Raw genomic sequence first — 12,984 nt, 5'->3', positions numbered from 1 at the left:
GAAATAAAAAATTCCACAATTTTCTCTCCTTTGTCATATTAGGTCCAAGTCTTTGTTATTTGAGCTGTGATTCCTTATTATGTTTTCCTTCTGTATGCTTGTATTTTTCCCCCCTTTGATCTAGAAGCACTGCATTTGGGCTATGGCATTGCTGGGAATCTTCATTGTGGGGTATCTTTCCAGAGATGTTTACTGGATTATTTCTATTTTTACTTTGCCCTCAAGTACTAATAAATCTCTGTGTGTTGAAATATGGCATTCTAGACGTTTGGTCATGATTTTGAGTGAATCCAATGATTCTTGAGATTAGCTCTCCTTGATATGTATTCCAAGTCAACTGTTTATGATAGTTATGGTTTTTTCAATTTTTTTATTTTTTATTTTCATTTTTTGATTTCCAATCATCTTATGAAGTCGCAAATTTTTGTTTGGTCCATTCGAATTTTCAGGGAGTTCATTTTTTGGGTAGTGGGTAGAATCTATTCTTAGGTATTACTTTTTCTTCCCATTCTTTCTTCTCTAGTTCTCAAGGCACTGAGAATTACATTCTGTCCTCTTCATTTATTCCAGGTCTTCATACAGTCAATGTATTCTCTTCTCTGAGGTTCTAATTGGAATGACTTTCTTTTACTGGTTTAATCTTTTGGATGTCTCTCAATCTATAATATTTCGTCAAAGTTGGTGTCATCTTAGGTTTATTCATATCTCAGTTTTGGGACTGGAGCTTTGTACTTAAGTCAGACTCTTATCCCTCCCAAAATCTTGGATGGGATAGGCAGAATATGCTTGATCCTCACTACAGTGGTTAAAATTAGGCCTTGTCTTCTGCAGGAATCTTTATGTTTTTGGCTCCGTTTCCTGATGGCTTGACTTAGATTGTAGCCTCCAATCCTTCTCTTTCTCCTTTTCTTTATACAGTTCAAAATGTGGAATTGGCTCCCTCATCCTTGGTGTGATCCTAACTGCAGGAAGCCAGATGTTGTCCACAGTAAAGGTAGCAGGCTTCCTACAAGATCATAAGAGCTTTGCTTTCCAAGTGTACTCTCAGTTATTTGGACATTAGGCTGGTCTTGCCTCCACCTATTCTCAGCTCACAGTCTCCATAGGTCTTTCTCAGTCTTCTTAGAAAGTCTTGGACTCAATGAGGAGTAGTCATTTCTCATTGGTTTTCTTTTTCACAGTTCCTTCTAGTGCACTGAGGGCTTTATATGAGTATTTGTAGGTATCTTGTCATATTGTGCCAGAACTCATTAAATACAACTAAATAAACATTTACTTAGCTCTCCCCAATTAATCAACAAGTATTAAGTTCCTACCATGTGCCAGACATTGGGGATAGAAAGACAAAATGAAACAGTATGCCCTCAAGTAAACTTATAATCTATCAGCAGATACAACATGTATACATAGCCACATACACACACACACACACACACACACACACACACACACACACACACATATAATTAGTAGAAAATAAATACAAGGTAATTTCAGGGAGTAAGGACTAGGGTTTAGAGGGATACAGTAAGGAAGTGGAAGCTCACCGTACTTTAAAGAAAACTAGTTATTCTAAGTAGGGGGCGATGAAGAAGTGCATTCCACAGATGGAGGCAGCCACCCATGCAAAATGCAGAGGCAAGAGAAAGAGGAAGAAGAAACAGGCCAGTTTGATATAAATAGAAAGTGAGGCAGGTATGGGGAATGGCCCGTGCCAAAACAAGGTGATAGGAGGGGAGTGTTGCATGTGAGGTATGTCATGAAAGTCAGTCTGAATAGACCAATACATGATAGAAAATAGTAATCATAACAGCTGGAAAGGAAAAGGCTTTATATGCCAAGCAGAGGAGATGTGTTATCCCAATTCCATTCTGACTTGGGTGTTTCATTGGGATTCGGAAATTAAATTCCTGGTGACTAACTAAATTTACATTCAGTCTCAACCCTAAATTTACCCTTAACAAAGGGTCCAAGAAATATACTCCTTTGCCTTCAATAGATCAAAATGGATTTGAATTCATATCCCCTCATCTGGAGTAGAAGTGAGTTTAACACTATGGGTCTAATTTGGTAATAAAATACTGGATGAGATGGAAGGAATCCAAATAAAAGCTTTTGTTTTTTTTATTTATTAGGAGCAGGGAAGCACTGGGATGGGTTCAATCTGAGATACGGGTTGTCCTTTGTGTTGTGATTCTGGCAGAGTCCTGAATGTCTCCTAAATTAATCAAAATTTGGAGAAAATCTTATTCTGAGCCATATAAACATATCTGAATCTCCAAGGTCTCCAAGGTGATAATTCTCTGGCATGTTAAATCAATATCGGTAAGGGAAGTTGGCAAAAAAAAATGGATCTTAACCATTAGTTAAAACTATTAATTATCATAAAATCATATTAATAACCATTAATACCAGCACCTTTCAATTACCTTAAATTCACTCCCTGTGTCCCATAGAACTTCTGAAAATTAATGAGTTAATATCTATTTTTTAAAATGCTTTGGGATTCTTAGTGGAAAGGCACACTATACCAACATTTCTTTTAAAAGAACAGCTTTAACAAACTATAGTAGAAGAATCAAACAATTGTTATCTTAAAGCAATGATTTAATATATGCTTTGGGAAGAAGGAATGGATATTATGGTCTACTTTTAAAAATCAAATGACTGAGCTTCCCCAAGAACACATGAACACTAAATTCTGTTTAAAGGGTCCTGAGTTTTTTTCATATTAAAAAATCAAATATGTGATGTGATCATTTTCAGACCCAGATTCTTTTTGAATGCTCTTCTATTTTTTCCTAAACCTAATAATTTAAGCAAGAGATTTCTTTTTTAGATTTATTTAATGGATGTAAATATCTCAGTATCTGTAGAAGGTTACATTTTTAGAATTAGACTTTAGTTATGTCCCATGGAAGCATAGTGGGGTGCCTCCTGCTTTGCTCCCCCTTTAGTCTGCATATTACAAAAACATATTAGGATAATACTTCAGATGCAGCTAAGTGAAAGATTCTCATGGTTCAAAATTTTTTTAATATCCTTGCCAAGATCTAACCTTTTTCAAAGGAAAACTAAAACAAATCCAAGGAGGAACTCTAGTCCACTTGTAGATGAAATTAGAGTGATGACTCCCCAAGAGTAAGAGCTAATATTCCCTTTCCCTATGCTTTGACCAGAGTAGGGTAAATAATCAGACTAAGAGAAAGGAAGTCTCTGATTATTTCAGTTACTAGAATTACCTCTTCAATTCACCTTTCTAGGGCCAAAAAAAAGAAATGATTCAGGAGGAAATGAATGGTTTTAAGACACTGATTCTCCAGAATGCCCCAAAGTCAAGTGACTATCATCCTGTTTAGTTCATCAAAACTGTTAACTGAGCTTATCCTGTTTTATCTTGATTGTGGAATTAATCTTTGTTCTTGAACCTTGAAAATTTTAAGTTGTATTTCTGTCCTTTTGGATGTTTTTTCCTCTCTCTAAGCAAAGATACTTAGAATTTAAATTTATTATTTATTTAATTAATTTGTCTCATGCAAAAAGCACACAGTACAGAATCTTTCTTCCATAGTGTTCTGACATCCAAACCACAAAATTTCAAGTTTTGATTCAGTTTCTAGTTTCAACACCAATCGTGGTTAAGCAGAAAGAGCTTGCCATGACCAGAATTTTCTTAAGTCATTTGCTTCCTGGCAACTCAAAACTAAACACAATATGCATACCAGTAAAATACTATTAGGATTAGGCAGTCAAACCGAATTTGAATGGCCATGGCTAGAAAGGTAAAACTAAGTGGAAAAAAAAAGTAGAAAAGAAACAACCAGTAATATAGAGCTCTTAAAACATCAGCAGAGAAGAAAAAGTAATAATAGCCAACTCTTGGAGGAGAAAAGACTATTCCCCAGATAAGAAACACAATTGTCTCTAGTCTAGCTAAACTAAACTAAAACTAGCCAATGCAGTCATTTCCTTTGCAAGTATAGAATGGTTATAAGGTATTGTACTTGAGCACCATGCGAAACCCCAACTGCTGAACCTTTAAATCTCAATAGGTAAAACCTCCACACTTATGATGGAGGAAAAAACTAAAATGTAATACTTCTAACAAAAGTCAGATGTGGATTTGGTAATGTGCCAGAATAACACTGCTAAGGAAAATGTGAGGTCTGGTTGGCTGTAATTGAAAAAAGAAAGACAAACAGAAATCTTAAACCTTATTCAAAATTATCCAAAGTACCCCCACCTTCGAAGTTTACTTTCCAAGGCACTTCCCCAAACTCCTTTTCAGAAGTGGGAGACCATCAGAGTGGAATACATAAAATGACAGTCTTTTTTTTGATATCATAATTAAGTTTGGCAGAATTCACTTGAGTTTTTTTTTCCCTGTTTCATATTCGTTGTCACAAGGAATCTGGGAGGAGGAGAGAGAGAGCACATACAATGGGAAATATAGGTGATGTCAGGGTAAAAGATGTTAACAAAAATGTACTATTTTAAAATAATTTTACTTTATTCTCCTTTTTTTAAGTAACATTCATTCATTCCTCAATAGAAATTATGCTCACATCTGGAGACCTAGTGATGGTCTAGACCTAATGATGGTCTGGAGACCATCATTAAAATAATGCTAACTCCTCTAAAGTTTAAAAATCAGGAAAAAGTAAAACAAAACAAAATTTTTAAAAAACTAACCCTCAGAGAAGAAAACCAAGCTGTACCTTGTCTTTTTAAAAGCCTCCCACTTGAATTACTTTACAATAACAACATGTGGAAAGTGTTATATCTTGGACTGTCTCCACCCACTCATGTCACACTGATAGTTGCTGGGATGGGGCAAGGAGGGGGATGGGAGAGGGAAGGCATGGAAATGATGACAACTCACCACAAGCTACATGGTTAACAAAACCAGAACATGTGTGCTACAAGAAAAATAAATCAAAGGGCATTTACTATTTGATAGATGGCTTATTTATCCCGATATAAAAGAAAGAAATGTTGTCCTAGTCAATATAAAAAATAAAATTTAAAAAAAGATCTCCCAAGGGCAAAAAAGTCTAGATGTCAAGTTCACTATTCATCAGACCCAGATGCTTTTATAAAACATACTTAACCAAGATAGAAGTGCTTAAAAGTGCAGAAACTAACGAAGGGCATTAAGTTGTCTGATATTAAAAAAAAAAAAGAAGTGGGATATTTATGGAGCAATAAGTAACTCGGAGTAAACCACTTTTAGTGATTTTATCTATAAAATTGATTGATTACAACATACATTATATCACTTTCAGGGAAATGGCTATTTTCACTGGGAACATTTGCTACTTCAGGGAAAAGTATGAATGTCAAAATAGGAGCCTGACATCCCACCTCATTGCCTCTACCAAAGCAAAACCATCTTACTAAAAGGAAGTCATGTCATTATCTTTGAAGTATGGACAAAGTTTGGACTCTACTGAAATAACAATAAAAACTAGCATTTATAGAGAACTTTAAGGCTTGTAAAGCACTTTATAAATTCAGAATGTCCCAAAATTCCCAAATTTTAGTACAGTTAGAAGCTATTAAAGTTTTTAAGTTAAATATTTATATTACCATATGAATATTAACTAATATTTAGTTTGATGTTATACTGAATTATTTAATGTAACATTAAAGTTTTAATAGCTTAAACTGCACTAAATTTTTTTAGGATCATCTGTAGTATCTAAGTTTACCCTCACAACAACCCTGGGAGGTGTTATTATTAATCCCATTCTACAGAAGAGGAAACTGAGGCAGAAAGCTCAGAGTCACACCATTTATAAGGGTCTGAAGCAAGATTTGAACTCCAGGTCTAGCTTTCTATCCACTGTGCCAACAATTGCCTTTATAAAAAAAAAACAAAACACTAAACAACACAAAATGTTGACTCACTTTAAATATCTTAACAAGAGATATGAATACCCATGGCAAAAATTTTGGCTTACTTCCAAAGTTAACTATTATGGAGATGATTTTGTCCTAAATTATATTAATACATCCTCTTCTTTTTGGCATGAGCTTCCAAAAGTTGCCCAGGTCTGTGAACTTGAGCACATACTGTTAAAATGTACTTTATGAGGAGCAGCTAGGTAGCACAGTAGATGGAATACCAGGCCTGGAATATGGAGAGCCTGGGTTCAAATCTGATCTCAAACACTTCCTAGCTGTGTGACCCTGGGCAAGTCACTTAACCTTGTTTGCCTTCTGTCTTAGAGTTGTTACAAGGACAGAAAGTAAAGATTTTTCACAAACACTACTCAAACTCCAACTAACTGAAAAAGGGAATTGTTTCCCAAACTTTTCAACTGTTAAGCCCAGAGATGAAAATAATCCATCAAATTCTATGCATTCTATGGAACAAGATGCTCATAGTAAATAGCCCGGAGTTCATCCTCTTTGGTGGTCCCCAAAACTTTAAGTTTCCTTGCTTTTCTACCTGCTTCCTTTTCTTTGGCCCAAGTAATACTTATCTAATTTTATTATTCCTAAATAAAACTATACCTGAATACATAAATGCCCTTAGAAATGTATTTCACTTAAGACAAAACTGATAAAGGAATTTAAAAGTCTTTAAGGTCTGATTCTCATAAGTGTTTTTTTGAAGAGTAATTGTCAGGCAAGAAATGCTATAAAAACACTACCAGCAGGTCTTTAGAGTCATTCTCACTCTCTCAATCATCTCCAAACCCAGCAAACTATTTTTTTCCTAACTAATTTCCAAGTCTAAGATTCCTTTGGAATCTGTGAAAACTAGGTGTTACTTTTTTGGCATCTTAAATCTTCACCAGAAACAAGACTGAACAAACTCCTCAACTGGTACTTATGAAATACAGAACTAACCAGGAGAGAAAAATGAATTTATGTCAATATACTTTACAGATTGTACTTAATCTCTTTTTAAAAAATTTAATAGGAAAAGGATCTCTTCAGTAAAAAAATTCAATATATAATTTATAAAACATAATAAATATTTAAATAATACATAAATACATTTATAATATAAATATAATAAAATAAATAATATTCTTCAGGGTGGAGAATGAAACAAACTAATAAAAATTGGAAAAAATAACATATTCTAGCAATGAAATTATAATAAAAAGTAAATGCATACTAGGGAATGACACTAATCTGATAAAAATGGAAAAAAGATCCCTTTTACTAATGAAAGTATAATAAAAAATAAATACATACTGGAAAATGAATAACACTATTTAAACAAAAGCTGCCAATTTTCCAAGAAAGTGATGGAGACGATTTTTTATTCATTTCATTTATCAACAGTCCTCATTAAAGTCACTCAAAGGACCACCATGCTAGTTTAGACCCCCCCCCATTAACTCTCCCCTAAACTACTGCCATGGACTCTTACTACCTACTCCCCAAAACTACTGCCATGGTCTGTCTGCATCCATTCATTCCTCTCAATATACCCTCCACATAGCTACAAAATTGATGTCCCTAATGAGCATTCCCTTGCTCAAGAACCTTTCAGGCCAGCTATAGTAAATGGTTGTAATATAATTCTTTTGTGCCATGAGAAATGACAAACAGGAAGATTTCAGAAAAACTTGAAAAGAGTTCTATAAATTCATGCAGAGTGAAGTGAGCAGAACCAGGAGAACATTGTACACAACATCAATATTACTGGTGGCTCAGTTGATCAAGAACCAGGTTTAGAGACAAGAGTTGCTGGATTCAAATCTGGTCTTAGACATTTCCAAGGTATGTGACCCTGGGCAAATCACTTAACCTCAATTACCTGGCCCTTACTACTCTTCTGCCTTAGTATTGATTCTAAGGCAGAAAGTAAAAGCTTAAAAAAATTTGTAGATATATTGCACAATGATCAGTTGTGAAAGACTTCATGGCTATCAGCAATGCAAGGATCCAAGACAACTCCAAGCAACTCGTGATGAAAAATGTTATCCACTGCCATAAAAGGAACTGAGGGAGTCTGAATCCAGATTGCATCAATCCATTTTTCACTCTATACGTTTTGTGAGTATTTTCTGGTATGTGTGATATGAATCTTCTTTCACATTAAAACAAATGTGGAAATGTGTATTTCATGCTAACACATGTATACCCGACATCATTTTGCTTGCCTACTTGGGGAAGGGAAAGGAGAACAAGGGAGACAAAGAATCTAGATCACAAAATATCAGGAAACCAATGTTAAAAATTGTTTCTGTATGCAATTGGAAAAAAGTATATAATAGAGTCTTTGAGGGGAAAAAAAGGAACCTATTATACTCGGGTAAAATACAAAGCCTCTCTTTGGTATTTAAAACCTTCACAATCTGGCTTCCAACTATCTTTCCAAGCAAATCACACATTACTCATCCTCATGTACCAGTCAACTGACCTACTTGCTGTTACCCACACATGGCATCCCACCTTCCATCTCCCTGACTTTACAAATCCTGTCACACCCTATGCCTGGAATCCCTCTGGAAAGGAGGGATCACTTCTAAAAAGAGGCTTCATGAAGGAGTCAACATATGCTGGGTAGTAAAAGAATGTCAGCAGTCTCAGAGAATAGATCATGGTTAGTCTCTTTAGGAGATAAACATTAAAGAAGGAAGATAGCATGAAATAAAGCTAAAAACAAGTTAAATAGTCTAGTAAAAGGCTTTTATATTTTATCCTACTAGAAAAAGGAAGCAGCTGAGGTTTCTCAGTGATGGTTTGATATGTTTATTAACTGACTGACTAATCAGAGATGTGCATTATGAAGATTCATTTGGCAGGAATCAATCAACAAACATTTATTAAGTGCCTACTATGTGCCAAGAATTTTGCTAAGTGAAGGTGATACAGAGACAAAAGAAAAAGAAGAGAAACAACCTCTATTCCCAAGAAGCATTTATCTACGAAGTAGAATGAATATTAAGTATATCCTAAATTAAATTATATACAGAATAAAAACAAAATTCACAAAAGGTGGTTAAATACAAGCCAGAGGGAAAGGGGCACTAGCAGTCAAGAGGAAGCACAAAAGACTTCATGTAGAATGTAGATGTTTTTATTGCATCTTGAAAAAAAGAGAGGTGACTATGAGACTGAGATGAAGACAATGTTTTCTTTGTAGGCATTTGGGATGACCAGCAAAAAGGGCATTGATAGAAATGGAATCCCATGTGTGAAGAACTGTAAACAAGCCAATCTGGCTGGACCAAGAAAGTATAGGAAGGAGAGTGATGTAGAACGAGGCTATAAAGATAGATCAGGGGCAGATTGCAAAGGGCTTTACTTTATTTTTATTTTTTAACTCTTCCCTTCTGTCTTGGAATCAATATCCAAGACAGAAGAGCAGTAAGAGCTAGACAATGGAGGTTAAGTGACTTGCGCAGGGCCATGCAGCTAGGAAATGTCTAGGCCTGTCTCTCAATCCACTGAGCCACCTAACTGCCCCCTGCAAAGGGCTTTAAAAACTAAACTGAGTAAATGACCTGAGAGAATACTGAGAAGAATAGGGATTGAAAGTCACAATGAGGGGGAAGAGAAGGTCTGGGAGAAGCTGTTTATGGAAAAAGATGGAATAACAAGAGGCTAATCAGAAAATATCACAGCCTGTAACCAAGAAGTGGAAAATTTATGGAGAATGGTGCACTCTAGACTGTGGCTATCCGTGTGTCACTGAGGTAGAAAGTTGGTAATGGAACTGAAACTGAGGAAATAGGAGGTTAAGGTATTTAGGGAAGCATCAGCCTGAATGCTGAAGTCTACTAAAATAAGTACTGAAGTTGGAAAAGAGAGAAAGATAGTGATCCAGCAGCTGAACACCTTGAGAAAGAGAGAAAAATGACTTGACAGCAGGTAGAAAAGTGCATCATCTGTGTGGGATGAAAACTTTAAAAAATGAATTTCGTAAGAGAAGAAATGATGGCAGTAAAGTGAGAATCTGGAAGTGAACAGTGGGAGGAGGAATTATTTCAACATGAGTGGGATAGGGTTGAGGAATATAAGGATGAAATAAAAGGAGATGGAGAATGAGAATACAGTTGCCGCTCACTATATTGCAGTTCACTTATCTCATCTTCACTGTATCACTAAGTTTCTTTTTAAAAGAAAGATCTAATTCTGAATCATGGAGTTACACTTATCATGGCACACTATTGGCCGATGGAATGAAAGGCAACCAACTACTGTGCTGTGTTCTGTATCCTGGGCGCTGATTGGTTCAGTGACTGTAGGTAAATAAGAGTGTGGAAAAGGTTTATAGGAGAGTGGAAAGGGTTTATAAAGTCTTAAAATATATATAAATAATAAAATAAATATAATTGTACTACTTTGTGGATTTTCACCTATCACAGGGGTCTCTGGAACATAACTCCCACGATAGGTATGGGATCACTTTATTTCCCAATTGTGCTTTAATCTAATTTGTTTATATTATACACATACTTTATATATATATTACATGTATGTATATATATATTATATATGTATATATATTTGCCAATTATACTTTAATCTGGCCACATGAAGACTACGAGGCCTGACACCTCTGGTATAAAGCACTGTGCTAAACACTGAAGATGCACGTTTTAAAAGGGAAGACAATTTATGCTCCCAAGGAGCTTCCATTCTAAAAAAGGGTTTCCCAAACAGAAGGTTTTAGTTAGGGGAAGCTAGGTTGCTCAGTGGATAGAACACCAGGCCTAAAGATGGGAGGACCTGGGTTCAAATCTAATTTCAGACATTTCCCAGCTGTGTAACCTTTGGCAAGTCATTTAACCTCATTTGTCTAGCTCTTGCCTTTCTGTCTTAGAGTTGTTACTAAGACAGAAAGTAAGGACTTAAATTAATTTTTTTAAATGTTTAATATAAGTAAATAAATAAATAGGTTAAATGAATGAATGACTAAATAGATAAAGTAGATAAGATGAATGAACAAATAGATAAACAAATAAATGAATGAATGAATAAATAAATGGCAATTTCAGCTGCAATTCAGCTATAAAGATCCAATAATCCTTAAGATTCAAGAGTCAATTAGATGGTAATGTCTGCTTTTTAATGTCATTTCCATCGACAAAACCATATCCAAAGAGGAGAAGAGGGTAAAGACTAAAGGTACCAATAAGAGGAGAGTTTGTGTAAGGCGACCTCAGTCTTCTCAATAAAATAGTGAGGTAGTCTAGTAGGAGATAGCAGACCTACAGTTTTAGGAACATCTGCTCACAAATTTTTATGTCAGTAACAGAGTAAAGTTTCCATCCTGACTCCTTCAACAACTCAGATGTTCTTGCTTATGTCCTCTTCACCTTCCTTTTGATATCAGATGATGAAATAGTCTTCCTACTTGCCTCAGCTAGCTTTTCTTCTGAGGACGGGAACAACCTGAGCATATGTTTTAGAAGGGAAGAATTCAAGCCAAAGAGGGAATAAAGATGAAAGAACAGAGGTCAACTAAGAAAAAAACAGACCCAGAGGATATGGAAAGGATATGGGATTAAGAGAACCAGGCAAAAGGAAAGCTGTTGAAAGAAAGGAAGGAAGGAAGGAAGGAAGGAAGGAAGGAAGGAAGGAAGGAAGGAAGGAAGGAAGGAAGGAAGGAAGGAAGGAAGGAAGGAAGGAAGGAAGGAAGGAAGGAAGGAAGGAAGGAAGGAAGGAAGGAAGGAAGGAAGGAAGGAAGGAAGAAAGAAAGAAAGAAAGAAAGAAAGAAAGAAAGAAAGAAAGAAAGAAAGAAAGAAAGAAAGAAAGAAAGAAAGAAAGAAAGAAAGAAAGAAAGAAAGAAAGAAAGAAAGAAAGAAAAGAAAGAAAGAAAAGAAAAGAAAGAAAGAAAAGAAAGAAAGAAAAGAAAGAAAGAAAAGAATAGGTAGATGGTTCCTTCTCTCAAAGTGCTCACAACTTAATCCAGGAAATAAAACAGATTCTCGTGAAATGACCAATTTTACTAACCCACTTCCATCTTAGCTCTATCCACTTAATTAATGTTTATGTATTGATTACTGACTCAAAAGAAAGAGAGAGAAATCTTTCTCTTACCTCTGTCAGTGAGCCACAAGCCACACCACCATGTAAGGCTTCATCTAAGCTGATAAGAGTTGTAGCTAAGAAAGCTGAAGAAGGACCACCAGATTTCTCTAATTTCATTTCATAAGCCTAAATAACAAAAATATTTAAGTAATCAACCATATAAAAAGTTCTTATTCAACTGGTTAATCAACGTCTATAGCATTTATTCCAAACTTTCATTTTTGTGCTCAAACATAATATTATCAATTTTGAATCTTAAAATTCTCAAAGCCCCAACCCTTAAATTTATCTTCCTTCTTTTCCTCTCATATAAAAATGACAAAAATATATGTGTGTAGTACTACCAAATATACATAAAACAAATTATTCCACATCCCTGTTTTTATGAGAGACAAAGTCTGAACTTCATATCATGAGGTTATATATGAGAGACAAAATTTTTTCCTCTGATTTTTATTGAAACTGGGAAACTCTTGTTTTGTGCTAATTTTTATAGTTCTGAATGAAAAGTACAAAAAATTAACACTTTGGAAGAAATTGTTAATAGATTGCCTTCTATGTTCTGATTTATGGGAAATGTAACAGTTTGTTCAAGGATTTTTTAAAAAGACATGCCCTGGAGATGGGAGGTCCTAAATTCAAATCTGACTTTAGACACTTCCTAGTTGTTTGTGACTCTGGGTAAGTCATTTAACCCCCATTGCCTTGCCCTTAATACTCTTCTGCCTTGTAACCAATAGACAATATTAATTCTAAGACAGAAGGTAAGGGTTTGTAGGTTTTGGTTTTTTTAAGTGTGTGTCAAGATTTGAACTCAGGGAGATGAGTCTTCCTAACTCCAGTCCTAGCTCTCTATCTACTGTACCACCCCGCTGCCCAGTTATATTATTCTATCTTCCCATTTCTGGCTACCCAATTAGCAAGACATCTACTAGAGAGAAGTCACTGTGACTTGTTCTGTGAATCTCCAATTTTAAT

General features: G+C 35.2%; 1 protein-coding gene across 1 annotated transcript in view; it reads right to left on the bottom strand.

Moving 5' to 3' along the window:
- Positions 1-12,984, bottom strand: part of RAD51B (RAD51 paralog B) — a 922,671-nt gene that overhangs the window by 896,452 nt on the left and 13,235 nt on the right. The window contains exon 4 of the mRNA XM_007473087.3: positions 12,016-12,132. Coding sequence (XP_007473149.2) covers positions 12,016-12,132 — 117 coding nt within the window. The remainder of the gene's footprint in view (positions 1-12,015; positions 12,133-12,984) is intronic.

The sequence above is a fragment of the Monodelphis domestica genome, chromosome 1 (assembly GCF_027887165.1).
Source record: "Monodelphis domestica isolate mMonDom1 chromosome 1, mMonDom1.pri, whole genome shotgun sequence".
NCBI lineage: Eukaryota > Metazoa > Chordata > Mammalia > Didelphimorphia > Didelphidae > Monodelphis > Monodelphis domestica.
Note: the sequence above shows the minus strand (reverse complement) of the source record. Positions and strands in the feature narration are given on the sequence as shown.